Genomic DNA, 24,700 nt, shown 5'->3' on the forward strand with positions numbered 1-24,700 from the left:
GGTGTGGGATATTTATTTATTTATTTATTTGTTATTACGTATTATATATTTATTAGTTCTTGGTCCCATGGGGAATTCACTGGACGAGAATGTGGAAATAGATAAGATCAACCTCCACTCGGCATTATTATATTTCATTTCATAAAATTTACATCATATGCTTCAAATACGTACCAGGAACTGCAATATTACATTACCTTTCTCCAAAAAACAAAAAACTACAATATTAGATTTTTATGTATGTATATATTTACGAGCATTGCATCGTTGCTGGACGCGTGCTTTAGGGCCTATTGATTGAAGTGTCCGAACTCCTACATAACTGAACAAAACACCATCGTATCTAATGACTTATTACTTGCATTGTCTAGCTCTAGAATTGGCTTAATTATATCGATCGTTCTCGGTTCAACATGCTGGATTCTTCAGCTAGACAGTTGCATCGCAGCTCATGTTATCGACCGCGCCACACGTCTGGGATCTTATATATGTGTACGATGAGTTTGGTTTTTGGTTTAGCCCGAAGCTTAGTGAGTGTATCCATGTAAGATGGGTCAATGTCAAATTGAAGAAAACTATGATTTTGTCATTGAGGTGGGGCAGAACCATGGAGCACCAACGCCAATGTTGGACAAATTGAAATAATGAGGATTTGTTGGATCGGATGTATGCCGCTTGTCAATTTTTTTTTTCTTATTTTGACCCATTGAGCCCATTTTGGGACTTTTGAGATCTACAGTGTGATGGGCCTTCTGCCGAAAAAAGTCTTATTGGGCCTCGCGGCTCTATAATCTTTCACAATTTTTTTTCCCCGATAATAAAAGAGGTCGAATTCTAAAGATATAAAGAAATAATGATTTACAAGAAGCAAATCTTGGAATGAAGGTCCCAAGATTGTTGTCCAGAAGTAGCAAATGAACACTATGGACGGGTCATGATAGAGCTGAACCTCTAGCAGAAGAAGATGCGCCATCGAGCTATCCAATTCGTACATTTTCCATATTTGTCCATAGCCAAAGATTAAAAAAAGAAGAAGATAATAATCAACATGGTCACGGCATGGTGATGTTGTTCCGCCACCATCAGAGGTATACAAAATTATGAGTTTGATTTTCAACCCGAGATTTACTTACAGGTTTGGAGTAGGATCAACCAAGGATTTAGGAACACGAAAACTAGTCAAAACCTACTACCAAAAAACAAAAAAAAAAAGGAAAAAGAAAGAAATATGGAATACGTTTTATAAGTCGATCTTTCATCTTCTTTAGTCCTGCTACTCCAACCGATGGTCTAGCGTGACATGTCGGCATCTAATTGGCCAGCATGTCGAACCTTAGCTAATGGAAAAAAACCGAACCGACCGCAACCTATTTTTTTCCCGACCCCGGGAAAAGCCCTAAGCAGCGCGCAAAGCATACGCTAACAGTGCGCCCAACCCAAACGCACGAAAAAGAAAAGAAGAAAATTAAATAAAGCGGATGGAAGGGACTGACTGACGATGATAGCTGCTCCGGTAGGAAGAGCTCTCGTGCTTCTTCTTCCCCCCGCCTCCACTTTCCCTCCCCCTCCTTCTCCTCCTCCGCCCCTTCTCTTCTCTCCCTTCAATCGCCGCCGCTCCTCCGCCTCCTCACTCCTCCCTCCTCCGGTGAGTCCACCCTTGCTTCCCCCTCCCCCCCCCCCTCTCTCTCTCTCTCTACCTGCACTATTTAGCTTTGCAAGTGAATGCCACGCACTCACCGTTTACTGTTCCTCGCGCAACATCGCGTTTCTGAAGTTAGAGCATTTAGCATGTCATTGTCCGAGCCGTAATTTATTCTCTTCTTTTCGCTTTTTCGAGTGTTTCCGAACGTCTGAGGTTAGAAATTTTGGTTTTTCCTTTTTCCCCAGTTTTCAGTAGCTTCTGTCTCAGAACAAAAATGGAGCTTTAGTGCGATTTGTCCTGATGAATTACTCGTCCAGAGTCCCTACTCACAGCGTGTTAGGTAAACAAATGTCGGGCTCATCAGAATGTGTGTTGGCAATTTCTAATTGCTTTGCTTGTGCATGATTCAACTTTGCGATTGATGTGAGAGCCCTTTGAGTAATTCGGCGTTCTATTGTAAATTAGACAGGTATCTTGAGAGCGAATTCTAAAAGATCTGTTCCTGGCTCCGAGGTCTCGGACGATATCAGCCATGGCAAACGTAAGTTTGGTCTAAAGTCTCCTACTTTGGCTCTCTTTGACTAATGACATTTTGCTGCCTGCTGTCAGTTGTTCAATATTTGAAAGGCTAAAATAAAAATGGTATCTATTGCTGCTTCAGGAATGAAGAAACCCTTGGCAGTCTAATTAACTTGATTAGGCAACAGTGTTGATGGTCCGAATTGATATCATAACCGACGTTATCATCGGGGTCTTCAAAGTTGGAATCTTTCACATCCACAGTTACCGTGGGCCTGTGCAGCCCCATCTCTGCCGCAGAGAGCAGCCGATCGCCCGCATGGCCGCCCTTCTTGGGCAATCCGCTCATCCCCGTCCCCGATCTTCGATCCTTCCTCGCATCAGACTTGTTGGGATTTCTGTCGTTGCCGCCGGTTGGCTTTTGGGCTCTTCCCGCTGTGCTTCATTATCTTCTCTTCTTCTTCTTCTTCTTCTTCTTGAACTCTGCTCAAAGAAGTGAAATGAATGTGAAGTGGGTGTTGGAGACATATAAACTTGAGATAATATATAGAGAAGACATTAGTTTGGTGTGGGATTTTATTTATTTATTTATTTGTTATTACGTATTATATATTTATTAGTTCTTGGTCCCATGGGGAATTCACTGGACGAGAATGTGGAAATAGATAAGATCAACCTCCACTCGGCATTATTATATTTCATTTCATAAAATTTACATCATATGCTTCAAATACGTACCAGGAACTGCAATATTACATTACCTTTCTCCAAAAAACAAAAACTACAATATTAGATTTTTATGTATGTATATATTTACGAGCATTGCATCGTTGCTGGACGCGTGCTTTAGGGCCTATTGGATCGAAGTGTCCGAACTCCTACATAACTGAACAAAACACCATCGTATCTAATGACTTATTACTTGCATTGTCTAGCTCTAGAATTGGCTTAATTATATCAGATCGTTCTCGGTTCAACATGCTGGATTCTTCAGCTAGACAGTTGCATCGCAGCTCATGTTATCGACCGCGCCAACACGTCTGGGATCTTATATATGTGTACGATGAGTTTGGTTTTTGGTTTAGCCCGAAGCTTAGTGAGTGTATCCATGTAAGATGGGTCAATGTCAAATTGAAGAAAACTATGATTTTGTCATTGAGGTGGGGCAGAACCATGGAGCACCAACGCCAATGTTGGACAAATTGAAATAATGAGGATTTGTTGGATCGGATGTATGCCGCTTGTCAATTTTTTTTTTCTTATTTTGACCCATTGAGCCCATTTTGGGACTTTTGAGATCTACAGTGTGATGGGCCTTCTGCCGAAAAAAGTCTTATTGGGCCTCGCGGCTCTATAATCTTTCACAATTTTTTTTCCCCGATAATAAAAGAGGTCGAATTCTAAAGATATAAAGAAATAATGATTTACAAGAAGCAAATCTTGGAATGAAGGTCCCAAGATTGTTGTCCAGAAGTAGCAAATGAACACTATGGACGGGTCATGATAGAGCTGAACCTCTAGCAGAAGAAGATGCGCCATCGAGCTATCCAATTCGTACAAATTTTGTCCATACGCCTAATAGAGATTAAAAAAAAAGAAGATAATAATCAACATGGTCACGGCATGGTTGATGTTCCGCCACCATCAGAGGTATACAAAATTATGAGTTTGATTTTCAACCCGAGATTTACTTACAGGTTTGGAGTAGGATCAACCAAGGATTTAGGAACACGAAAACTAGTCAAAACCTACTACCAAAAAACAAAAAAAAAAAGGAAAAAGAAAGAAATATGGAATACGTTTTATAAGTCGATCTTTCATCTTCTTTAGTCCTGCTACTCCAACCGATGGTCTAGCGTGACATGTCGGCATCTAATTGGCCAGCATGTCGAACCTTAGCTAATGGAAAAAAAACCGAACCGACCGCAACCTATTTTTTTTCCCGACCCCGGGAAAAGCCCTAAGCAGCGCGCAAAGCATACGCTAACAGTGCGCCCAACCCAAACGCACGAAAAAGAAAAGAAGAAAATTAAATAAAGCGGATGGAAGGGACTGACTGACGATGATAGCTGCTCCGGTAGGAAGAGCTCTCGTGCTTCTTCTTCCCCCCGCCTCCACTTTCCCTCCCCCTCCTTCTCCTCCTCCGCCCCTTCTCTTCTCTCCCTTCAATCGCCGCCGCTCCTCCGCCTCCTCACTCCTCCCCTCCTCCGGTGAGTCCACCCTTGCTTCCCCCTCCCCCCCCCCTCTCTCTCTCTCTCTACCTGCACTATTTAGCTTTGCAAGTGAATGCCACGCACTCACCGTTTACTGTTCCTCGCGCAACATCGCGTTTCTGAAGTTAGAGCATTTAGCATGTCATTGTCCGAGCCGTAATTTATTCTCTTCTTTTCGCTTTTTCGAGTGTTTCCGAACGTCTGAGGTTAGAAATTTTTGGTTTTTCCTTTTTCCCCAGTTTTCAGTAGCTTCTGTCTCAGAACAAAAATGGAGCTTTAGTGCGATTTGTCCTGATGAATTACTCGTCCAGAGTCCCTACTCACAGCGTGTTAGGTAAACAAATGTCGGGCTCATCAGAATGTGTGTTGGCAATTTCTAATTGCTTTGCTTGTGCATGATTCAACTTTGCGATTGATGTGAGAGCCCTTTGAGTAATTCGGCGTTCTATTGTAAATTAGACAGGTATCTTGAGAGCGAATTCTAAAAGATCTGTTCTGGCTCCGAGGTCTCGGACGATATCAGCCATGGCAAACGTAAGTTTGGTCTAAAGTCTCCTACTTTGGCTCTCTTTGACTAATGACATTTTGCTGCCTGCTGTCAGTTGTTCAATATTTGAAAGGCTAAAATAAAAATGGTATCTATTGCTGCTTCAGGATGAAGAAACCCTTGGCAGTCTAAAGAAGCAGCTGGCCAAACTATTTGAAGCATCGCTTAGGGTGACAGTCCCGACCGAGACAGATGTAGAGCCTCTAGTTGCTGCTTGCACTGGAAATTTTGGTGATTACCAATGGTAAAGAGAGATGATTCCCCTTCTCTTCTCTGTGGAATTTTGATGGTCACTTATGTTAATTTGATGATTCTTTCGCTGAAATTTCTTTCTTTACTTCATCATCTGTCTGGTTCAAGAAGAATCTTTCTTTTAACTTACTATTACTGCATGCCTCTTCCTTTTCTCGCTTAGATAGATGAGGTGCTGATTTAATAATTTAATCTATTGCAGCAATAATGCCATGAGCCTATGGCCCCGGATAAAAGGAAAGGGAACTGAATTCAGGGGTCCACCAGCAGTTGGGCAGGTATACTAAACTGGGTGGAGACCTTTACTCTTCTTTTGTTACTCTACCTGCATTTCTGGATTCTGGAAGTACCAAATAAGTCCTATGTCTTTTTACTCTGTGTAGGCTCTTATGAAAAATATTCCTCAGTCTGAGATGATAGAGAAATGCTCTGTAGCAGGACCTGGATTTGTGAATGTCGTTATATCAAAGAATTGGATTGCAAAGGTGATTGTCTATCCTAAGATTAATTTGTGATCATCTTGAATATCTATTTTCTAACTAAGTTATCATCTTTGAATTGACAAAATTCATTATCGTTTTGGCCCTGCAGAGTATTCAAAAGATGCTAACTCACGGAATTGGAGAATGGGCACCAAGGCTGTCAATACAAAGGGCAGTGGTAGACTTTTCGTCTCCCAATATAGCCAAAGAAATGCATGTTGGCCATTTAAGATCTACAATTATTGGAGACACATTAGCCCGCATGCTTGAGTTTTCCAATGTTGAAGTTCTGCGTCGAAACCATGTTGGTGACTGGGGAACTCAAGTAAGTGCCATTCCTCTTGAAAAGCACTGGTCATTTGAGACCTCTAATATTGGGCTTGGGTGGAAAAAGATTAGTTTGAATTAGCGCAGTCATTTGGAGATTTTCCTTATTTCAAGTACTCATAGGTGGTCTAATAACTTGCAGTTCGGAATGTTGATTGAGTTCCTTTTCGAAAAGTTCCCAAACTGGGAACATGCAAGTGAAACTGCCATTGGAGACTTACAGGTTAGGTGCAATTTGCTGACTTTCTGTATTTTGGAACCTTTGTTTTGGAGGCCATGAACCAAGTGTGACATGGTGGGAGAATGCGACTTTCCTTAGCCAAGTTTCTGTATTTGCTGATGAAATTCCTTTCCATCCCTCAAAATTGACTGGTGCTAAGAGGAGCTCAGCTCATATGGTTGTAGAACCGAGTTATTAACATAGACCTGCTCCTGGTACTAGAATTATTGAGCCTAGAATCGAGTTTGGGAGGCATTTGTTTGGATGAATGATTCATTATCATGTTAAGCTATCAAATGCTGGACTTTCTCCAATGTTGAAGCCTACTATGCTCAAATTCATTTCTTAATGTTTGTTTTGTTGGCGGCATTCCTGTTCTTGAAGCTTGACTCCATTTGATTATATCTCACTTCTACTACCAATCTTTTTGCAATCCGTTCATTGACTTGCTTTATGATTCTATTTGAACTATAATCTACATTAACTTTTGTATGCTCTATTGGAACTGCTATTTGGGCAAGATGATTGTGTGCTGATTTTACCAAAGCTTTAGTAATTGAGTTATTCATACATTAGTCCACTGCATTTATCTGGATCATCTTCATGGTTGACACTGATGTCATGTGTTCTGCCTTGTCAATTAATCATATTGGTTGTGATTTTGACCTATCCGAGGTAAATTTAATTGGAATGCCATTGTTTATTGCTATAAATTGGTTCGATTTTGCTAGGCCTTCTATAAAGCATCAAAGCAGAGATTTGATGAGGATCCCGTTTTCAAGGAACGGGCACAAAAGGCTGTTGTGAAACTCCAGGTTAGTTGCTTGCTAGAACCGGATATACTTAAGATTTCCATCATTCAGTTATCTTATCTGTAGAGATATCTACTTTAATTCTTGAAGAAAGGTTTGGAGATGTTAATGTGAGCCATTCAATGTCAGATATTTCCATAATGGTCGTCAATCATTTATTTATTTAAAATTTTGTGGTTGCTTTTTATGTGGCAGGGTGGGGAGCCAAAGTACCGCAAGGCATGGACACAGATTTGTGATATAAGCCGAAGTGAGTTTGCTAAGGTCTATCAGCGCCTTGGAGTTACGATAGAGGAAAAGGTATCTCTTGATTGATATTTGAGATGATCTTCTAGAGCTAATTTGTTTACTTTGTACTTACCTAGTGCTTGATCGTGTTTACTTGATTCTGTAGATACCCATTTGAATTCTCAATTTGTTCATTTTTTTCTGATTCACAGGGTGAAAGCTTCTACAACCCGTATATTCCTGGGGTGCTGGAAAAATTGAGCAATCTAGGACTAATTGAAGAAAGCCAAGGTGCTCGTGTGATATTTCTTGAGGGGTTCAATATACCTCTTATTGTTGTAAAGAGTGATGGCGGTTACAACTATGCGTCAACTGATCTCGCAGCTATTTGGTTAGATTTCCTTAACTTTCTCTTTCTTTATCAGGAATATTTTTGGGGCTCCCTATTAGTCTCTCCATCTGCTCGAATTTTATTAACATATTTGCCTACTTATTTACTGATCAAAGAATTGCTTGAACATGACATTTTTGCTTGGCTCACTGGGTGAACGCATCGAGCTTTCTTAGTGATTCACTTGTGGTGTAATGGAGATAGTATGGGTTGGGTGCAACGATCAGAAAATTAATTTCTTCAGTATTTAAGTGACTGATGGTATAGTTATTGGCTGTGCAAAGCCTTCTTTTGTGCAATATAAAATGTGCCATATCACGATCCCTGGTATCAGCTCTCCTCTAGTGTCACTAAAATATGAGTGAACAGTGTCGAAACTGTGGATATGTTTACTTTAAATTAGCATGTAGTCCAAATTAATACAATTACATTCTTCAACTGTGTTAACTCTGTGATACCGAGTGTTGTATATGTAGTACTAGCTCATCTTGCTATGATGCAGGTATCGTCTCAATGAAGAAAAAGCTGAGTGGATCATATATGTAACTGATGTTGGTCAGTCCCAACACTTTGAAATGGTGTTTAAGGTAAGTACTTAGATCCACATTGGTTTTCCCGGTCTCATTTTTGTTTTGACTGGTCTACGGGTTCTTATTTTTCTGTGTGCATCTGATAAGAGGGTGAATTGGGTTGTTTTAAACCATACCCTTTTTCGTCTAAGGCCAATACAACCAACTCTGAGATGCTTGTTTGTTCACCTTTTTCAGGCGGCCAAACGAGCTGGTTGGCTTCCTGCTGACAATAATTCATATCCCAGGGCAAACCACGTTGGATTTGGTCTTGTTCTTGGTGAAGATGGAAAAAGATTTCGAACTCGAAACACTGAAGTGGTTAGACTCGTGGATTTACTTGATGAAGCTAAGACTCGCAGTAAAGCTGCTCTTATAGAACGTGGTAAAGTAGTTACTTCTGGTCAATGATTATTTGCATATTCCAAACATTGAACCCAGTTTGATTTGAAAATTTTCATTATATTATATATATATATAGTGATGTATTCTTGTGAATTGTCATCAGGCAAGGATAAGGAGTGGACAGAGGATGAGCTCGAGCAGACTGCCGAGGCTGTTGGTTATGGTGCTGTTAAGTAAGTTTTTCTTGTACAACAGGTTTCTGAGTGCTTATTCATTCCTCAAGTCTTCATATATTTGAAAACAAAGAAGTTAAATATAAGTAGGCTGACAATAACACACTTCATATATCTTAACAAAATGCTCAAGCATGAATGCTCTTTTGATAGAACTGAGGTTTATTGGGAAGATGATTGGGATCAAATGGAGAACATCCTCGAATAAATGTTCTGTGCTTTTGGTATTTATGTTTTCTCTTCACTTCATTGATATCGCTTCTTGTTTTGACAGGTATGCGGACCTGAAGAACAACAGACTTACCAACTACACATTTAATTTCGATCAGATGCTCAATGATAAGGTAAGGCCATCTTCTTTCCTCATCGCATCGACTGACTGTAGAGAGGACATGAGAAATGCTTGCTTGATTTTGTCAAGGGTTGTGGAACAGAATGTTCCATTTCTTATATTCATTTATTTGACTCGTGCTGAACAGGGAAATACTGCTGTTTATTTACTGTATGCTCATGCCCGGATCTGCTCAATAATCAGAAAATCTGGTAAAGATATGGAGGAACTGAAGAAAGTAAGTACTCATCCTCGCATATTTGAAATCCACCTTTCCATTTTCACTCGGTTCTTTCATCCATCAAAAGCTTGATCTGAAAAGCAAAAAGGCTCAAGTAAGTCGATCTTTGCTGGTGTCCCTTTCCTTAGTTGATATTGCTTTCTGATTACAGACTGCAGAGATATCATTGGATCATCCCGATGAGCGTGTGCTAGGCCTTCATTTACTACAGTTTGCTGAGGTATAACCATGCCTTCAATTTTACATTACATTGACCAGGTGCTTTCACAAGGCTTAAATGTTTCCGAGAAATGTTAACTTCCTTCTCTTTCCCTTTTCAGAACGTGGAAGAGGCTTGCACAAATCTTCTGCCCAACGTGCTCTGCGAGTACCTCTACAATCTATCAGAAAATTTCACAAAGTTTTATTCAAACTGCCCGGTATAACCCCTTTTTAATCATCGAGTACTCCATGATCAATGATATCAGACATGTCACTCAATCAATAGGAAAGCGATGCTGGGGTTTCCCAAGTCCTTGCGCATTCACGCAGCTTCTTCTATCTCTTTAAGCTTCATCCATTTGAGTGTTATGCAAGATATGTGAATGAAGAAACACTAAACTCTATCTTCCCAATCTGGCGGTACTCTTTGCAGGTCATTGGAAAGCCAGAGGAAGCGAGTAGGTTGCTGCTGTGTGAAGCAACTGCAGTCGTTATGAGGCAATGCTTCCATCTCCTCGGGATTGTGCCAGTCTACAAGATATAACTACTGCACAAGACCAACTATCTAAAACCTCAACCACCTATAACCTGTGGTTAAATTATCAGTAGGTTGGGATACAATTTTATTGGTGTGAGAGCAGTTGAGAGGGTAAACACGGAATTGCGAAACCGGAATGTCCAATTATTCGAATATATTGAATGCAGATAAGATATTAGGGTATATGAATAGCAAACCCATTCTCTCTTGTGCCTGAAAACATGGCAGTCTCGTCTGATCATTATTCACTATATTCGAATAATTGAAAATTCTGGTTTCACTATTCTGTGTCTACCCTCTCAACTGCTCCTGCACCAGTAAAATTGTATCCCGACCTAGTGATAATTCAACCACAGGTCTTAGGTAGTTGAGGTTTAGATGAGCTTCCCCCTTTCGGGAGACATTCTGCTATTCGAATTTTTTGCAATTAACAGGGATACATGGAGTGGATTAGTTGAATGCTGTCTCATTCATTACCAGTGATGTTGGCCACATCTTTAAACACGACCATTCAAAGTTTTGACACGACTGGTAGGTACATCCACAGTGGAGAGGTTTTTCTTGCCGTAACTGATTATGCGGTAGGCGACTGGCATCTACGAAACGTATTGTCTTGGAAATTTGAACAATATTATCCTAGCAACGGAAATTTGAACAATGTTCTCCTAGCCCTGTTGCGCTCTTATCAAAACTGGATTTGTTTAAATTCCTTTGCGATTGATGGTACGAAGCACGACAGCGACCAATGATCCGGTGTGCGTTGATTCTTGAGTGGAGGATGCAAACTCGAAGTTATCTGCTATCCCAAGGCACCGGGACCACGGACCGCGAGCGAGGAGGTCTCTTTCATCCAGTGGGGAGAAAAGAGGGGATAAGGCTTTGTGAGCAAGAGAGTTCAGGGAAGGATCATCATCATCACCAAGTCAGCATCAGAGAATCTATGCTTCGTTATATTGACTAGGGACACACTTGTCCTGCTTTTTCCAGCAAACTATCATCATATGCGTACGAGGATGAACTGGTAGAATCCTAGGTATAAGTTGTAGGGTTGCCATTTGAGCTCGAGTTCCTTAATATCAGCACGAATTAAGGATCGCTCATCAGCAAAAATCTCGATGCTGTCATCACACATGAGAACACGTATGTATGACTGATTATAGCCTAATAATGTTCTTATAATCAATCAATCTCCAGTTCCATTTAAGCGAATCGTAGTAGTAGCGAGACGTTCGATTCTCTGAACTCTTCGGCAACCGGTAAAAGGTATATACACTCTCGAAACAAACTCGACGTGTGATTTAATTGGTACATCATTTGTTCTAGGTCTTTAGGACAGAAGCAGGAGGCCTGCTGGCCATGGATAATGAGCTTCTCCTGCCCAATGAAGAAGATGATGAGGAGAGGCCTCTGTGTTGTGGGCCCTTCTTCGAGATCATTGGCTTGGGGCTTATGGCTGACTTGTCTAAGCCTCCTCCATAGCTCTTGCAGAGCTTCAGCCTCTTCCTGCCACTGCAACTGCTGATGATGATCTCCTTCTTCTGGAGGTCCTCGACACTCTTCACGCTCGCTAGCGACGTGTACGACTGCGCTTTCCCGTCGTAGTACTTCGATAGTCCTCTCCTGCAAACATTCAAACCATTCCAGGTGAGAAAAGAAACCCGAAAAAAAACTCGTGCTTTCGGGACAATGACAATTGAAGTTGATTCCAGAAATGCCTAAAACCAGGTTGGGCATAACCCCGATGGAGACTACACAGCCGCAGGTAGATCGGCACGATCTGCTTTCAGCTGGACCAATACTAGACTCGATGAAACCACTTCCTATGCTAAGGATCAAAGAACAAGTTAGAGCATATACTTACTTCATTGGGAGCTGGGACATGAGCTCGGACAGCTCGTAAAGCGGTCCTTGCCCTTTATTCGAGAGCGACGCCGATGACGAGGAGCTCGAGGACGAGTACTTCAACATCGAAGAAGAGGAAGAAGATGCATCCTCTTCCATGTCGGATGAATCCATAGAGTACAACGACCCGACAGAACCCGATGAGGTACAGGATTCTTGATCTCGCTCTTCCTCCTCCTCCATTCCCAGCAGACATGACCCAACTTCTGATCTCTCATCCTCCTCCTCCATTGTCCCATGAAATTTCAGCCCTTCTCTTTGGTCATCCTCAGCACCCATCTTCCTCAGTCAATCTGCTGTCTCCAAGGTTGATGAAAACGAGCACTCGCCCAACAAGAACAAGAACAAGTGATGTTTGATCTTATCTTCAAGACTTGGCAGTACAGAGTGATAAATCTCCACAGGCTGTCAGGTTTCTTTGAGGAACAACAATATATATATGTACACACACACACACACAAACATATATATATATATATATATATATATATGAGGGGCCAGCAGGCAAGGGATAAGGTTAGAAGATAGGCTTGACCGTGTGCAAATAATGATTCTTCCATATATACATATCCATAGGAAGAGTAGAAAAAGGTGCTGAGGGACAAGAGAGAGATATTGACCAATTTAGTAATGAATTTTTTTTTAATTTGTTATTTTTTTAGATTTATTTATTTGGGGTTTATCTTGAGATTTGTCAGCACCGAGGAGGCTCCATATCATATGGTCCACGAATTATCATTTTTTCTAAAAAGATTTATTTATGGAAAAAGACATTTCATATATATAATTTTAAAAACATAAAGCGGGGAGATTTCTCTTTCCTTCCCATACTACTAGGAAAGAGGATAAGCGCATAATTGAAGACATCCATATCCTAGTCACAATCTTCTTCCCCTTTCCATCCCCAACACCCGTCTCTTTCTCTCTCTCTCTCTCTCTCTCTCTCTCTCTCTTCTCTTTTTTTTCCTTCCTCCGGTAATCAGTGAATCTCTATTGATATAAAAACAAGTATAATAACATCCCAAATTTACATGCTCTTATACGTAAAGCTTTCATTACATTTTGCTATTAATTATTTATAATAATTTTAATATTATATGAAGATAAAGTTTCAAACTAGAATTGCAGGGTTGCTTCTCACGTTCCCACGCTTTATTCGCAGTCCTACGCTTACTATAACTGATAATTGTATATATAAAGAAGAGTTCTTTCTTATAGTTCTTCTCGTAGTGGAAAGCGTAGGACTGCGAATAAAGCGTGGGAACGTGGGAAGCAACCCTGCAATTCTACACACAAAAACTTCACACGGGGCCATTGTTTTCCCAAGTACAGTGAGACTTATCGAGAGTCGAAAATCTCATCGAGACCCTTAAAATTTTACAAGTTGGGGTATTGTTGCAAACCATTTCCACAACTAAGAGATTTGGGTACGGTGATGCTAGATTTGGCCTCGTTGTGCCAAGAGCGGTCGAAGAGGGTGGCCGTCGGCTCAGGGGCGATGGTCGAATGGAGGTGGCGATGGCGGATGGTCAGCGTGAAGGTTGTAGTGATGGCTGAGTTGAGGGCGGTTTTGATTTTTCATATGGTGGGCTATTCCCTTCCAGTCCGATTTGCAAATCTGACTTGGGAGGGAGGATTGGCAAATCAGGATAAATGGGGATTAAAAGGGGAATCTGAATTGCAAATCAGACCCTTAAAATGAAACCAAACGTGGGCATTGGATTTGAGGCGGAATGGGAATTCCGCATCCCCTGACCAAATACATTGTAAGATGATACATTATAGATATAAAAAATAGAATAGATCCTTCTAGATCACTGTAAAGTACAATTGTAGAAATTCTTTTAGTTACTAATATATATATATATATATATATATATATATATCACAAAGTGTGTTCAGCGTTCTGAATTCTTGCTCAAACGTATAGTCTAGTTATAAGGTACATTCACTGGATTTTGAATTGGTATATTAGAGATATCCTTAACTACTTGAAGCTCATTTACTAACGGTATATCTCGTGATTATTTTTGCTTTCATTTTTTGTTGATAATTATAATTATGTTATTTATATATACGTATGTTTTGTGTGTTAATCAAGCTCAGGTCACCGTCTTGTTTTCCTTGCCCCCGAAAGCCACTACACGCATGATATAGATCATACACATCCTCTCTGGCTATTACTTTATATGCGGCTCATCATATGGCAAAACGTCCATGGCTAAAGTTGGGACAAAAGCTTGAAAGTACTGCTTAAATCGGACTCAATTATGCGTTATTTTGAGCTTGGTCATTTGGGTAATAATATCTCAGTCAATCACGATATCATTCTTGAGCAAGGTTGATCCTAATACCTTTGTAATGAGAGAATATCCAAGAAAAAATTGGATCTTGATCAACTTGCTTATGAGGTGGGTCGAGAACACATCGCTGGAGGCAACGTTGAAATGCTTGATAAAGGCTTTCAGTATCGGTGTGCACAACGTAATATCCAAAAGCACGGGTCTTGACCAATTCATATTCGATCCGGATTGTCCACTAAAGAATAAAGCTCTCGCAATCGTGAATCTTCTCTATTCAGAAAAATTGAAAACTTTGTTTAATTAAAATTAAAATAGGCGTTGAATCACCCGAACCGATCCACTTTGGTTGTCGTTCCTATTGTCATGCGGGTTCTAATTAGTTTAAATTGGATTGGATACATTTAGATCAGTAGCTTGCATTTGGTTTTCGAATTGGATTGTAATCCAACTCAACTTAATTTTGTACAATGATTGTAATTGTTGAAAAATATATTGATGTATGAGAATATATATATATATATATATATATGAAAGTATTGGTGAATTTATTATTAAAAATTTAATTATAAAATGATTAAAAAAATATAAATGAGAAAATATTATTAAATGGTAAAAAAAGATAAAACAGTAATTAAATTTTGTAAAGAATAGAGTTGAGTTAGGTAGAGTTTGATTATTATTTTAAAGGCAAATCAAGAATTAACTTTTTCTTATTACCGAGCATAAGAGGAAAATGAAAGGGGAAAAAAAAATCTAATCGCTACTAAACTCAATCAAATCTTTTACATGCATTCAATTTAAAAAATTTGTTCCGCAATATATAGCTTGTCTATCATTGAATTAACGCATCCCATTGGAGAAGAGAAATCAGATCGAATGAGAGTTTCTAGAAATTATTTTTCAAATTTGATAAAAATTAAAATCATATTGTGGGATTGGATCTATAGTATATCTTTAATTTCTTTGGTCGACATTTCTGAAAATGAAACATCAATAGTTATTTAATACGATCACCAACTCAACAAAACACCTTTTTATATTTTATTATACGTTTGATTCCCGACAACATGTTCTATCTATCCCCAAGAATTTTATACCATTAATAATTTTTTTAATTTATCATATTGTATATACATTATATTATCCATGCAAAGTCAATGACTTTTGATCCAGGCTAATTTAACGCAATGATCACACATTAGTGGATTTATATTCGGCCAGCATTTTTATTTTTTTTTATAATCATGACATTCGGAAGCCTAATGAGTCATAATCCAGTTCTAATGGGATCAATTCACAAAAGAGTAAAACTTTACCGGCGTGAATTTTTTTCATTTACAAGAGTACTCGAACCTGAAAGCTTAATTAAAGAAAATAAGCGTTGAATCACTTAAATCAAACCACGTTGCTCAGCAAATGCATCTTTATCCCTACTGCCTTGCCGTATTTTGGTCCTTGAACTTCTAATGGATATCATTAACTGTCTGATTAACACCTAAATACATATCTTAATCATAATCCATTACTAGTTTCTCAGGGAGAAGATGATTACAGCAGAAGATTATATACTAAAGATTAGTCTCACCTGGCCCGGTACAAGTACATCTTGAATTAAATGAACTGCTAATTTAATTTCCTAAATTCAGCCACGTGAGGAAATACCGTCCGCGATAGGTATGAATTAATGTTAGCGAGTCGACATGTGCTACGTACCTAAATCAGATAAACATTGTCCATCCCGCCACAAGCTTTGGACACATGGCGCCATAAAAGGAAAGCTACATAATAAAAGGGATTAATTACTTAAAGAAAAGCTTTGGACACGAAGGCGCTCCCGCCACCTACCCCTCTTCCTTTCATTCTCGAATATACTTTTTTTTTTCTTTTTTTTTTGTGTGTGTCAAATTTGGGCAATAACAGCCTCATCGGAGGTCACCACTGCCGTTGTAGAGTCGCCGACAATTACTAAGGTCACTGGCTACCCCGGTCAGAGGTCGGGGCCAACAATTTCCATTTAAATTAACTAAAAAAAGTCAACGCGTATTAATATTGATATCAAATTGATAGTTTGTGTATTTTTAGATAAAAAAAGTTCACGTTAGAATTAATAAAACGTGAAAGTTTATATTTTTTTAAGTAATTAACCTTAATAAAAAAGGTTACCGGCATGCTTGTATTATCCAATTAGGCTTAAGATTAGTCTGTTTATTTTACAAATTTCCAAAATGGCTTAACTTTAAAGGATTTGGCTCAGTGATTAAGGAATAATTCACGTATTCACTTGATCCTGAGTTGAAACTTCTTGAAACTATCGGAATACTTTTGGCGTGATTAGCCTACGCAATAAGAGAATCACGGAGTTTCGGAGATTAATCGGGTGAAACTCGGACACCAAATAAGGAAACAAAAAAATCCAAAATGGCTTCTCTCTTTTTCTAATGGAAGTGACCGGTCCATTCCATGTTTTTTTTTTCCTCGACGGTTCATTCAATGTGTTATTGACTGGCTATTCGATTATTCAAATACACTAATTCCGAGTCTTTCTTGTCGAGGGTCTGAAAATTCATAATAGGATTGAAAAGTAAAAATATCAGCAACCTAACCAAAATGTCAAACTATTCGGTCAAAAATCATGATATAATCCTTCCCATTTCATTTTCCAGTTAGAAAATAAGTGAAAACGCAACAGAATATGTCATTTTAAGCCTCTTAAATTGCATTGTATTGTGTTTTAAAAATAGAAATGCCTATATTCAAAATAAGGGTAAGAACCCATAAAAAAAAAAAAGTAAGGAAGTGATCACGAAGGGTCTTTTGCATACACAATCTTACGCATTTTATTTTTTGGTGAAAACTATAAATTAATTGATCACGTTGGGTTACTTACTTATTTATTTATTTATTTATTATGCGATAAAGTTTTATAAGGGAAAATGGGATGTGGGTATGGGTCCGGGGAGGTTTGGTAGGACAAAGACGAGACGAGGATAAGAATATTGACATGTTAACATGTCAACCCAGTCCTACTTAATCAATAAATTAATTAATAATTATTACTACTTCGATGCTCACTTCAAATATCCACCACATGCATGCCTTCTCTATTTTCCTTTTTTTCTTTCTTATATTTATTAATTTTGGAATTTGATTGATTCTCCTTTTTCTCTTATCTATAATTTCTCACAAAATAAGTGCATAATAAAGAGGGGTTTGGTCCGAGTACATTAAATTACAAGGAATGCAGAAGATTATAAGAACAATTCAAATGCGAGTGCCTCATTTGGGTGCCAAAAAGGCTGTACTCATTGTCACACTGTTTGATAGTTTTAAACCTCACAATTGCGTGGCCGTGACAAATAATATAATAGTGAGTAAAATATCGTTTTCACGAAAATTTGACTTAGAATTCTACTAGCGTTCGAAATTATCATAATCTAATTGAAATCAAGTAAATTAAAATCAATTTTATGAAATATAAAGCAAATTAAAACAACCGACAATCAATTGGTGAGATGACCTAGAATTACAATTTCTCCCACACTTTGCTAATTTGATCTACTCCCTCTTTCCCTAATTCGACTGAGACCTAATCTACTAACCTCAATTTCATAAGTATTTCTTAAATATCTTCCGAATTCCTTAAGAGAAATATCTAATTTAACAAATCCTATGTATTCCCACTAGAATTGCAATTAAGCTAAACTCATTAAGTTCCAACTTGAATTGGCTACCTAAAGTTTTGAAGTATATTCCTATCTTACCCAGTAGTCAACTCAATTCCTCGAGATTGAACTTAGGCTATCCTACCCCAGTTCTAAACCTAAAATTCCTCTTCCAAGTTCATTTAGATTAACATATTTTAATAACTGTTAATTAGGCAATTGCAAGCATTAAACTCAAGATAGGATAAATAGAATAAGATCAAAAATTCATTAGATCAAGAGAAAATAAACAAACTAGTTACATACGGGTTCAATTGTAATCCTAGCATAAAGAATTTAGCCCATAAAAATTAGAAAACACATAGAAGAATTCAACATAGACATTAAATTCAAAATATATCAACAAAAGTATTAAGAAAACTCCATAAAATTCAGTCGACTTCTTCTATGTAGTGTTTTCCTCTCCTCTGCCGTCCACACCTTCATAGTCATGCCTATGCTTACCTTTTACAGGGGAGACATACATCAAAACTAGAAACGGAATCCTAAAATCTATCATAAATCTAGTTTTCCCAATAATCAAGAACCGATTTTCTAATTTAAGTCTCAATGATTATCTTTCCTAGGACCAAAAAATATTAACCCAAATAAATCCAAATATCTCCCATTTAATTTTCTTATCTAAATATGCCCAGGACCCACACAAAATATCAGAAAAATCGAAAATTGGACAAGTAGAATGATCTTGGGGCGGCCTAGGCTTCCATATCCGCGGCCTGTGCCCTTTTAGATATGTAATTTGCACCGTGCATCAAACTTCAACTTGTCGTATCTTTTTCGTTTGAACTTCAAATCACGAACCGTCTGAACTATAGCATTCCTAACTCGATAAGCTTTCCATCCACATGCAATTTTGCACCAAAAACTCAAGTTAGACCTGTCCAAAAAATCAAGAACTTAGATGCTGCAAAAGATCGATCAACTAAATGATTTAAAATCAATTAAAATGACCTAAAACTAATGAAACTACTAAACCCTATCAAAATGCATATGATGAAAACTCAACCAAAAAGCTACTCAAACTAACCTAAACTCGATAAACTAGCTCCTATTATACCCGAAAAAATGTACTTTATCACACATTGGCGCAACGTCAAAAAGTAAGACACCCACCCATAGAAGCACTCACTTAAAAAATGCAACTCCAATGTGAGGCACTCGCTTTGGCTGCCCATAGGGGCCTATACACCTCTTATATTAAGTAATTATATAAACATAATTTTATGTAATATAAAAAATTTATTTTAATAATAAGAATTTCATTAAATATAATAATACAATTTAATTAAAATATAATTAATTGTATTTATTACAATCGCCACCAAATGTTAAAATTGGGTCTAGTAAATTAAACTAATTGATTAAATTAAATAAATAAATTAAAATTCTAATTAGTAAATTAAATCAATAAATTTTAAAAATAAAAATAAAAAATTAGTCTAGCTCTTTCGTTTTTTTCTTTTTTAATTCACAGCAAGTTGCTTTGGCTCAGAGTAGGCCATTCAGCCTGCCGTGAGTGGCGGGGCACTTGCTCGAGGGAGTGCCTCCTCCAACACTGCGAGGTCCAAGGTGGGGGTTGCCCACGTGCCTAGTCTAAGAAAAATCATCATGAAATTATTTTTTGTGAAATGATTAACGAGTTAGGTAAATATATTAGATTATTGAAAATATAGGTGATAATATAGTATTTGATTTAATAGAAATAATATGTGGAGCCAAGATTGTACGTAATTTAAGGACAAGTGATTTGGAGATAATATAAAGATTCAATTACGACGGTAAAGTTTCAACCTAAAAAAGAAGAAGTTTATAATGATTTATTTTCCGCTCAAAGATGTACCATAAAAGTTTGAATTTTTCCCGTAAAATCCCAACTTTAATACGAGTTTGACAAACAACTACCCTTAAATGAATAAGCAAGATATGTGATTTTGGGCTTTTGAGGATTTTGGCTCTTTGATTTGTTCTAGTGGTGTGATCTGGAGAGGATTTATGTGCCGGGTACTTATCTAAGACTCTTCTTGGTTTTGCTTTCTATGAAGCAGTCTCTATATAGATTGCGCTATGTTTTATTTTCTGATTTTCACTGGAATCCATATAAAATTTAGTTGCAAAATATTAAGAACGAGTTACGGCATCTTGAATGATCTCTATAATTGTACCTATAATTACTTGATGTGCTTCAATCACTTGTATTTCCTTTTGTAGAGATTTAATTGGACTTACCATTTTTTCAAGCTCTATAATGTATCCATGTTAGACATTTTCCCCTCATACTCGTTTTTATTATCGATCAACATTCATTGACTTTCAAAAAAAAAAAAGGAATAAACAGTAGAAGCCCACAGGTTGGGTTGGACCTCTGAGTCTAAAACTCCGATGGGACAATAGATTATGATAAAAGACCCACAGAATATGCAATGGAATTAGACATGTCGTGGCCTAAGGGATCGACCTTATCCCCTCACCCCCATCATTATGTTCCCGTCTCTTCTTATCTTCTTCCTTTTCTTATCACAAACAAGGGCTCATAAGTTCTTCGAATGGCATCTTTACTTTACCAGCCTCGATCGAGCGAGCATCTGGCCTTATAGATATGGTTTTGTCAAGGGCCGTCCATTCTCACCATAGATATCACACGAGTTGTCATATGTTAGTTTAGTTCATTTATATGACATCATATCCCAGTCCATATATCCACCGAACGCTTTCTAGTTCAATGATTGAAGATTGTCAATCGTCATGCTGCACGTAGCATGTGATACCGTAATGTATCTGTTATGTTAATTGGGCCATTGAAGGGAGTTCCAAGGTCCAAGACTCAAAAAGCATGCAGAACCCGGAAGTATATCAGATTACAATTGGGCTTCCATAAATTCTTAAGGGATCATCCATTGGATTGGATATATAGAACGTGTGCTTGAATTGGTAATGGTAGCCTTGCAACTTGCTAGACCACATCTTGGGATCTTTGGGATCATCATAACGATATGGACGTGATCAATGCAACCATTGCTTGTGTAATATAGGGGTCACGAGACTCACGACCATTTAACGTGTTAATTTACGCTTATTCATGTTTAACTTAAGTTTTGAGTGGCATTAAAACTTTAGTGGTGTTTGATAAATTAAGTACTTAAAAGTTAAGCACCTGAATTAGCTAAAAAAAATGTATAAGATGATGAATGAATGATAAGAATGAGAAAATACCTTGTAAGGGAAAGAGAGTACCAACAAATAAAAATTGACTTACTTTATTAAGTTAAAGTTTTTTACGTACTCATTAAGTAGTTTTGACTAATGATCAAGTATATGAGAACAATATCTTTCATCTTTCTTTCTTTCTTATTTATTTTTCCATATGACTAACTTATAAATAACTTTAAATACTTATTTAATAAAGTTGTAGTCAAACACAACCTTTGTGTTAGAAAGGAACCAAGGTTGTGGTACCTTTCTTCTCCAATGGACGCCATTTTAATATGACAAATTTCGAATAAGTTGCGCTCATTTTAGAGGGGACTTTTTGTATTAGCCACCTTTGGGTCCAAGATGAGTCAATCGCATCAGTCGGTACTCTCGTCGAGACTGAATCAAACTCAACTTTCTAATCCTCAAATACCATAATATAGTTTCCATATTTAATCATTTGAATTATGAAGGAATATTAGTGGACCTCATATTAGAAATAATCAAATATAGTGTTGTATTCAAGAAAGTTAAAATAATTTCAAATTTAAGATAATTTAACGAGTTTCGGATATTATTTTATCATGAGATTAATACGCATTAACGCGTGGGAATTTTTTTCTAGTTCCTCTTAAACGAGCTATTTCGTATTGGGCGCTTAAGACCCGCAATGAGTTCACCTCATCGAGCTTCAACAAATAGCTCCATTATTGCTGTTATGATCAGAAAGCTTTTTAGTTGACTTGATTAATCGATCACGTAATGGCCAATCATATATCACTAGCCCTATCCAGTTGTCTCTTTCTTACCTTATTCGTCTTTCATTTTTATTCCCCTTCAATGTCCATCATATGCTTTTGCAGTTCATATACCCCACCGACCTATCTCTCCGTGGCATATGCATATGCATATATATATCGATCATGATGCTTTTTCATGGTTCACATTTCCAATCTTATCTTATATTACTCGGTTCAAAGTACTTAGCTAGGGTAGAAAGTATCTTTGAGCCTAAAAAGGAATATTGAATTTCAATCATATCTTATCGTAGTGTACCCACACGCACACCCTTTATCGGTTATTTGTTCAAGTGCATTCAAAACCAACTTCCAACATTAAATTATCACATTGGACCACTATGCATCAATTCCAATTTGGTGAACGATGGTTAGAATCCAATGAACCAACCCAACAATTCAAATACTCCATGAACGATCATGAAACAAAGAAAGAACATCTAAATTCACAATAATACCACTTTACAGCAAATAAATAATGTCAATGACACACAATGGAAAGGGCAGAAAAAAAAAAAGTAACAAAAAGCACTGACACGACACTGGCTGAACATTGGGAAGAATCTATCTTCATGGATCCAAGAAATCACGGCCGTCCATGTCTTACACGGTCCAGATCTCTCCACCTGTAAAGGCCCACCACATCATCATCAGATAAATCAAGATTTTTCGGTTAACTCTACTTTGCTTTTCTCATTGGGTGATTTGAAAATTTTTGAAAAAATTTGGAATCAAATCAAATTAAATTAAATTAAATTAAATGTGTCCACCAAACGTCTGGTGTCGTTTATCAGAGGGACCAACTAGAAGGAGACACGACATTTGCTGCTTCGTTTTTATTGCCACGTGGGCCTTCACTATCGCGTAATCTGGTCCCCATTTCCCGAACCTTGTCGACATCAGCGATGGAGACATCCTCTTAAAACGGGAAACCCCAAATGTTGTGATAATTATACTTTTCGACTAATTAAATCATAATAGTAATCCTCGATGGCCCATTCCCAACCGAAAAGCAAAGAATCAGTAAAGATAAGATTATTCCTTTTTTATGCTCAAGAAGTTATGGTTGAAAGATAAACTCTACATATTCGAATTTTGTAGAAAATTCGCGACGCGTCCGTTGAGTCGTTAATTACGGAATCATTTAATTGCGAGAATTCATTTGGAGAGATCTAGACAACAATAATAATAATAAGTTGGAGCGAGAAAACACGTCGTAGATCACTGCAGTTCTCGAAGTCGAATCCCAGACATATGATTAACACATTAATCTCCAAAGTTCGGATTCGGATGTCAAACGAGGGAGGGAGATGTGGGTGGGGGAACAACTTACAAATCATGATATGGCTACTTGGTGATGGCATAAACAGCATAGATAATCCCAGGAAGCCAGCCAAAAAGGGTCAGCAAACAGCAGATCCAGAACTCCACCTGCATACGTATAATTCCGGCAAAATTTCCGATTAATCCCTCGAATTCTGCTATGACGGGAAATACTCGCGTACGAAAGAGAGTTTCGACGAGAATCTAACAAGATAATATACATGAATTGATCACCGGTTTCATTATTCGCACATATTATACATGAAGGTGCCGAAACAAAACTATATCATCTGAATTCAGTAATTATTATTATGACGAGCTAACGACTCGACTCGACTCTCCCTATAATGAAAGAATCATTGATTTTTCATTTATACCTGGCATCCATACTTGAGGAAGACCCCAAGGGGAGGCAAGATGATGGCCAGGAGGATGTCAATGCAGGTTGCCGTGCTATCACCCGCCATTCTCGATTTCCTCGGTCTCGCTTTCTTTGCTTCCTGTAAGAAAGATCGGACCGGCCGTGAGCAAGAAGAAGAAGAAGAAGAAGGAAGATGATCGCGTAACAACCCTAGCTGAATCGAATAGGATGAGTGAACACTCACAAGGAGTGTGATCAGTTAGGATGAGCTGAAGAAGAAGATGTCAAAGCAGTTTCCCTGAAGAGCTGCGAGTAGCGCAGAACAGAGAGTCCTTACTTATAGAACTAACGGAAGGCCACGTGGACGCGCCTCATTCGTCACAAACTTTGCAAACAGTCTTAATAACCCAACTTCGTATCTGTCGTTCATCGTTGCTAGCTAGCTAGATAGTTTCGAATTTCACCAAACAAGAATAATAAAACGTGTTTTTTCTATGAGACCACTGGAGGGATATCCGACTGACTTCTGCTTCGCATCGGTTTTGCACCGAGCCACAAGGTGCTTTCTTCAGTGTGCACCCTCGTATTTGAAAACTCAATGGATAATTCGAGTCGGATCGGACCACTAAGAGATAAAACTCTCCAAATCATAAATTTTCTCCATTCACAGAATTCGAAACACGAGACCTTGGCTTAATGTGAACAAACCCTGAATCGCTTGGACCAATCCATATTAATTAGCCTCTAACCGCTTTATAGTATGTCTCAATTCCCTCCATTAGATTTATCACATTCGGAAGATTCAAACGCGAGACCTTGTGCTGAAAGTGAACAAGCGCCGACCCGTTTAAACTAATTATTGTTGGTTAATCTCAAAGTGCTTTTTGGTGGATCCCAAAAACTAATAATCCACGTGAAATTTGTCAATTAACAATACTATTTGTCAATTGCACCACATCTCTTGTGATTATATAATAATATGTTTTCGTATTTTAAAGAATTAATTAATTAT

At 38.0% G+C, this 24,700-nt stretch overlaps 3 protein-coding genes across 7 annotated transcripts; 1 reads left to right on the forward strand and 2 right to left on the reverse strand.

Moving 5' to 3' along the window:
- The first annotated feature begins 2,110 nt into the window (after positions 1-2,110).
- LOC116199519 (arginine--tRNA ligase, chloroplastic/mitochondrial-like) lies at positions 2,111-10,759 on the forward strand. Of its 5 annotated transcripts, XM_031529887.1 has the most exons (19): positions 4,297-4,371; positions 4,614-4,708; positions 4,838-4,908; positions 5,029-5,165; positions 5,376-5,451; positions 5,557-5,658; positions 5,765-5,980; positions 6,125-6,205; positions 6,934-7,017; positions 7,210-7,314; positions 7,455-7,633; positions 8,136-8,220; positions 8,401-8,587; positions 8,711-8,780; positions 9,055-9,124; positions 9,260-9,349; positions 9,504-9,572; positions 9,673-9,771; positions 9,987-10,759. In XM_031529887.1, exons 2-19 carry the CDS (start codon positions 4,669-4,671, stop codon positions 10,095-10,097), a joined length of 1,872 nt encoding a protein of 623 aa, XP_031385747.1. In that variant the 5' UTR covers positions 4,297-4,371; positions 4,614-4,668; the 3' UTR covers positions 10,098-10,759. The 5 variants fall into 5 exon arrangements, with proteins under 5 accessions (XP_031385750.1, XP_031385746.1, XP_031385748.1 ...); XM_031529886.1 differs by lacking the exon at positions 4,614-4,708 and having other exon boundaries at positions 4,146-4,371; XM_031529888.1 differs by lacking the exon at positions 4,614-4,708 and having other exon boundaries at positions 4,207-4,371; positions 4,834-4,908.
- Positions 10,760-11,236: 477 nt separating this feature from the next.
- On the reverse strand, positions 11,237-12,500 carry LOC116199520 (uncharacterized protein DDB_G0271670-like). The gene is made up of 2 exons (XM_031529891.1): positions 11,953-12,500; positions 11,237-11,711 (listed from the first exon to the last, which is right to left on the reverse strand). Exons 1-2 carry the CDS (start codon positions 12,270-12,272, stop codon positions 11,411-11,413), a joined length of 621 nt encoding a protein of 206 aa, XP_031385751.1. The 5' UTR covers positions 12,273-12,500; the 3' UTR covers positions 11,237-11,410.
- A 9,850-nt stretch (positions 12,501-22,350) lies between these two features.
- LOC116202039 (hydrophobic protein RCI2B-like) lies at positions 22,351-24,093 on the reverse strand. The gene is made up of 4 exons (XM_031533547.1): positions 23,933-24,093; positions 23,705-23,827; positions 23,338-23,435; positions 22,351-22,630 (listed from the first exon to the last, which is right to left on the reverse strand). Exons 2-3 carry the CDS (start codon positions 23,792-23,794, stop codon positions 23,352-23,354), a joined length of 174 nt encoding a protein of 57 aa, XP_031389407.1. The 5' UTR covers positions 23,795-23,827; positions 23,933-24,093; the 3' UTR covers positions 22,351-22,630; positions 23,338-23,351.
- Between the last annotated feature and the right edge of the window lie 607 nt (positions 24,094-24,700).

Source organism: Punica granatum, chromosome 3 (genome assembly GCF_007655135.1).
Source record: "Punica granatum isolate Tunisia-2019 chromosome 3, ASM765513v2, whole genome shotgun sequence".
NCBI classification, from domain to species: domain Eukaryota; kingdom Viridiplantae; phylum Streptophyta; class Magnoliopsida; order Myrtales; family Lythraceae; genus Punica; species Punica granatum.

Excerpts from the sequence above, each read along its gene's own strand:
- LOC116199519 (XM_031529886.1), top strand. The coding sequence starts at position 4,224 with ATGATAGCTGCTCCGGTAGGAAGAGCTCTCGTGCTTCTTCTTCCCCCC. Across the intron at positions 7,634-8,135 it reads ACTGATCTCGCAGCTATTTG|GTATCGTCTCAATGAAGAAA; the intron begins GTTAGATTTCCT and ends GCTATGATGCAG. Across the intron at positions 9,573-9,672 it reads ATTTACTACAGTTTGCTGAG|AACGTGGAAGAGGCTTGCAC; the intron begins GTATAACCATGC and ends TTCCCTTTTCAG.
- LOC116199520 (XM_031529891.1), bottom strand. The coding sequence starts at position 12,272 with ATGGGTGCTGAGGATGACCAAAGAGAAGGGCTGAAATTTCATGGGACA. Across the intron at positions 11,712-11,952 it reads ATGTCCCAGCTCCCAATGAA|GAGAGGACTATCGAAGTACT; the intron begins GTAAGTATATGC and ends GAATGTTTGCAG.
- LOC116202039 (XM_031533547.1), bottom strand. The coding sequence starts at position 23,794 with ATGGCGGGTGATAGCACGGCAACCTGCATTGACATCCTCCTGGCCATC. Across the intron at positions 23,436-23,704 it reads TCCTCAAGTATGGATGCCAG|GTGGAGTTCTGGATCTGCTG; the intron begins GTATAAATGAAA and ends ATACGTATGCAG.